At 39.3% G+C, this 5216-nt stretch overlaps 1 protein-coding gene across 1 annotated transcript in view; it reads left to right on the top strand.

Moving 5' to 3' along the window:
* Positions 1-5216, top strand: part of UTP18 (UTP18 small subunit processome component) — a 55379-nt gene that overhangs the window by 12921 nt on the left and 37242 nt on the right. The window contains exons 2-3 of the mRNA XM_007942166.2: positions 892-959; positions 4594-4682. Coding sequence (XP_007940357.1) covers positions 892-959; positions 4594-4682 — 157 coding nt within the window. The remainder of the gene's footprint in view (positions 1-891; positions 960-4593; positions 4683-5216) is intronic.

The raw sequence follows: 5216 nt of genomic DNA, 5'->3' as shown, positions 1-5216 counted from the left end.
GAAGAATACTGAAGGTTCCATGGACTGCCAAAAGAACTAACAGATCTGTCCTGGAGGAAGTGCACCCGAAATACTCCTTGGAAGTGAGAATGGCCAGACTTCGTCTCACCTACTTTGGTCATGTTGTGTCAGAAGGGACCATTCCCTGGAGAAGGATGTCATGCTTGGTAGAGTGGAGGGTTGACGAAAGGGGGAGGCCTTCAATGAGATGCATTGACACAGTGGCTGCGATGATGGGCTCATGGAGCAGGGATCATGGAGCTGGCGCAGGATCGGGCAGTGTTTCATTCTGCTGTGCGTGGGTCACTATGAGTCGGAAATGACTCGATGGCACCTAACAACAACATTTGAGAGTAGGGTACAGACAGTAGTACACTTCACCCCTAAATTCCTCAGTGTACATCATCTAAGATTAAGAACATTTTCCTTCATATCTATAATATCATTTTCATACCTAAGAAAATATCTAATAGGCCAGTCCACATTTCTCCACTCATCCTAAGGTTCTTGCTTTATATTTGGATTTGATGAAGTTTTGTATATTCTTAGCAATGTGGTAATTTTTCTTTCAGATCTGTCATGTACTCTTAAATATTATGGCATTAGTTTATATCTGTGAAGAAACTTATCAGTCTCCAAGATCTGAGTAAGTTAGTTGATAAGAACAAATAACTAGACATAAATAATTAAGGAATCTGTATCGAGGTCTACTTTAGATGGTCAGAGATTCCTAAAAGTTTCCAGTATAGGCAGGTTGGGACTATGTGTGTAGTGTTTCTGTTGTTATAGACAGTATCTTCTTTAGAAGAGAGTTTGTATGTACTTTGAAGGGTTGTCTAAATTATGATCTTTAAATATATTATAAAATTTTATTTTTCTACTTTTTATTAGATTTCAGCATGCCATGGGGGGCGTACCTGCGTGGGCAGAAACTACTAGGCGGAAAAAATCTTCAGAGGGTGAGTGTGAGTGTTTAAGTTAGTAAATAAATTCCTGTTCAAGTTAGTAAATAAATTCCTCTTCCTGTTCTGTTACTACTTGAACTTTCTTACCAGGCTCATCAAAACCTGTGTTTTGATGTTTCAGGTATGTCTGGTTTTAACATCTGCCATTTCTCTGAAGGAAGTCTTTTTCAGTTGTGTAAGGCTTATACGATAGAATATTCTCTGAGAGGAAAATGAGGGTGGACGATTTTACGGTGTTTCCTCCTAAACAACTATGTTGCATTACTGCATGAGATGAAGGAAAAATGGATGGTATTGTAATTGCTTGATTCAAAATCCCTTCTGAAAACATTGATAGCTAATCTGGCTGTTTTTTAGGAAATTATTATTACTCATTTTATACTACATCATCTACAGAATCATAACATTTTAGATCTGTGTAATTATGGGTAAGGTTATGCTAGCTGTTCAAACAAAATCCTAGATACCAATGGTTTAATTCTATGCAAGTTGTTTTTCATGCGCATAAAATTGGGCTGCTCTCTGCTCTACTTCAAGACCCAAGTTATAGTGGTTCTGCCATCTTTGGACTGCATTTTCCATAGTTGCCCAAGATTTTGACATCCATTTGGCTTATGGAGATTTTAAAAAAAAAACTCAAAGGCAGTTTTTATGGGTCTGTCCTGGAAGTGGTACATATCACCCACAGTTTATTGTCCAGACCTCAGTCACAAGGCCACACTAACTGCATGGGATGCCAGGAAGTGTAGTTTTCCTTTGTGCCTAAGAGGAAAAGGAAACTAATTCTGGTAACAACTAACCAGTCCACTACCATCCTGTATATCCTGGTCCAATAACTTCCTTTTACAGATAAGGAAAGTGAGGTTCAAAGAAATAAAATGACCTAGCCAGAAAAAACTTTTTATTGGCAGAGGAGTGACTAGAACACAGCTTCATATTAATCACTGTGATTTTTTTAAAAAAATATCTATACATGCTTCACTGGGTATCTTTTAACACAGTTATTCCTCTTTTAGACATTACCACAATACTGTCATGATATATGTCCAAAAAATCAGTGATTAATTCCTTAAGGTCATAGATTGGTTGTAGTTGCTGTTGTTTTGTTAATTTACCATCCCTTTTTTGGCTTGCTTTGTTTTCAGGTTGATTTTTATAGTGCTTTTAAATCTGGCTTTAGGGCTTTTGTAAGTTTCAGAAATTCATGGATGTTGTTCCTTCAGATACAGTTTCTTTTCTAGTCTCCTTTTCTTCTGGGAGCTCAGTTACATACATGTTACATGTTTTTAACTCATTTAGTTTTCTGATCCATTCTGCACACCACTATCTCTGCCTGCTGGGCAATCTACTTCTGTAGTGATACTGCCTCAGAAACCCAAGGAGGGGTCGCTGTGAGTCAGATCCAACTTGACGGCACGAGTTTGGTTTTTTGATTTGGTATCTCTACCTGCAGCTAATTTTGATATGTTGTTAAAACCATCCACTTAATTTAATATATTGTTATTTTCAGATGTTGTGTGTTGAGTTAGTTTTTCTTTTACATAGATTCTAGTTCACTGGTGATGGAGCTCTGGTGGCATATGGAGAAGGCATCTGGCTGCTAACCAGAAGGTCAGCGGTTCAAACCCACTAGCTGCTATATAAAATTTAGATGGGGCAATCTACTTCCATAAAGATTTACAGCCTTGGCAACCTCATGGGGGGTCGCTGTTAAGTTGGAATCAACTAGATGACAATGAGTTTGATTTGGTTTACTTCTCTGGTGAGGAGCCCCTGGTGACATAGTGGGTGATCACTTAATTGCTAACAAAAGGTCAGCAGTTTAAACCCACCAGCTGTTCTGCAGAAAAAAGATGAGATAATCTGCTTCTTTAGAGATTGCTCTTGTTGGGTATCATTGCTGATTTTTACTTAACCCTGTGTGAAGGAGTAGAACTGCCCCTAAGCTTGGTTTCCTGAGCTGTAATCTTTTCTGGAGGCGCTCTGGTGGCACTGTGGTTAAAGCATTAGGCTGCTAACCAGATTGTCGGCAGTTGAAACCTACCAGCTACTGCACAGGAGAAAGATGAGGCAGTCTGCTTCTGTAAAGATTACAGCCTTATAACCCTGTGTTCTCTTCTTGTCCTGTAGGGTTGCTGTGAGTTAGAGTCAACTCCATGGCAGTGGTTTAAGTTTGGTTTGGAACCTCCACTGCAGCAGTTCGCCAGGTCATTCTTCTGCAGAGCCACTGAGTGGGTTTGAGCCACCAACCTTTCAGTTAGCAGCTGAGTATTTAATCATTGTGCCATCAGGGCTTCTTTTGTAAAGATTATAGCCTTGGAAACCCTACAGGGCAGTATTGCTCCGTTTTACAGGGTCACTATGAGTCAGAATAGGATGGATGGCAAGGAGAGCCTGCAGTTCTCTGGGTAAATTCTGAATCTTATCTTCTGTTGTCTTTGAACATAATAAGCTCGATATTCTTAAACTTTGTTTGGTGACTTCATTAACTGGAGCTTCTGTGGGGATCATCTATTTTTCCATTTGGTTTTCAGTCAAATTAGCTTATGCATTAATACTGATACGGTTATTTTTCCTTGAGTGCTAGACATTATATATGAAAACTGATGACTAGTTAGAGGCCTAAGATTGTTACCTTTCTTTGTACCAAAAAAAGACCAAACCCACTGCCGCCGAGTTGATTATAACTCATAGCAACCCCCATTGATTTCCAAGGCTGTAAATCTTTATGGAAGTAGATTGCCTCATGGAGCAGCTGGTGGGTTTGAACCACTGACCTTCTGGTTAACAGTCAGATGCCTTACCCACTATACCACCAGAGCTCCTTATCTTTCTCTATAGAGGTTTTTTTTTTTTTTTTTTTTTTCTTCCAGGTAGGTGACTGGGCAAGGGTCACTAGCAATCCCAGAGCTTCTTTATCCAGTGGTGGATTGTGATGATTCAAAGCTGGGTCTCAGACCCTGGCAGATTTTTTTATAATTCTTTGATTTCACCCTTAATCCTAGGGTGTTGCCTTTTGCCACTTTGGAACAAAGCCTGGGTAGTTTACCAGAGTTCCTCAATAAACTGAGAGGGCTCCTAGCTCTAGGTTTTGCCTTTTAGCCCATGTTTTTAAAAACTTTTCTGGGCTTCTTTACTAAAGTGACTGGTCCTCTCTAGGGGAGACCATCTCTCTTGGCTCTTTGAAGTTATAATACAGTGTGTGCTGACATTGGTCTTTCAGTCTCCTGAAAGTTCCAGCTTTTCTTCAGGTGCACAGTTAAGCTTAATTTGCTATCCACCCTGTTGCCGGTTTTGCCATAATTATGTGTTGTTCTTTTTAAATTAAGTGCTGACTTCATTTCAACTTTGTTTCATTTCATGTTGTTTTAGTTGCTGTCTATGTGTGTGTTTGTGTCTTTCCAGAGACAAATTTTACTTTTAATCATTTATGTTGAGCTCTTTATCATCTTTTTCCTTTTTTTCAAATACAGATTGCTGTTTGGCTTTTACTATCTGTACCTTTTAAAAAGTTATTGAGGTTGGAAAGCTGGGAGGGAAGTTGAAGTGTGAAATATAAAACTTTGGGATAAGAAAAGGACAATCTCATTGATTCTAAAGATCAGCCTTGTGGGTTTATTTGACTTAGATGAAAGTGAAGAGGATGAAGATGACTTGTTGCAAAGAACTGGAAATTTCATATCCACATCAACTTTTCTTCCGAAAGGAATCTTGAAGGTGAGAGTCAGTGAAATTGGGACCTGTTCAGCTTCTTGCCTCTGAAGTCCAGTCTGGTTACTGGGTATAGATGTATGGATTCTTATTATCAATGGGATGAAATGTGTTTACTGTCATTTTGTCTTTGTAAATGTTTCTTCTTTTGTGAAAATTATTTAGGAGGTATTATGTACCTAGGAATCCTGTTTGATTTCTGCTTTTGCTTTTCATTGGCACTAGTCTAGTGCCCGTTGCTATCATCTCTCACCTGACGTGCTGCTTGGTTTCCCCACTTCCACTTGATTCTCCCTAGCCCGTTGTTTAAGAAGCTCTGGTTGTATAGTGGTCAAGGCATTTGGCTGCTAACCTAAAGGTTGGTGCTTCGAACCCACCAACTGCTCTGTGGAAGAAAGATGGAGTGGTCTGCTTCTGTAAAGATTTATATAGCCTTGAAAACTCACTGGGGGTTGCCATGAGTTGGAATTGACTGAATGGCAGTGAGTTGGGTTTTTTTTTAGCCCATTCCTTATATGTTGTTGTTGTATTGTTGTTTGC

This window comes from Orycteropus afer, unplaced genomic scaffold (assembly GCF_000298275.1).
Source record: "Orycteropus afer afer isolate SDZICR_OR568_19922 unplaced genomic scaffold, OryAfe1.0 scaffold00085, whole genome shotgun sequence".
NCBI lineage: Eukaryota > Metazoa > Chordata > Mammalia > Tubulidentata > Orycteropodidae > Orycteropus > Orycteropus afer.
This window is presented reverse-complemented; position numbering and strand designations above follow the sequence as displayed.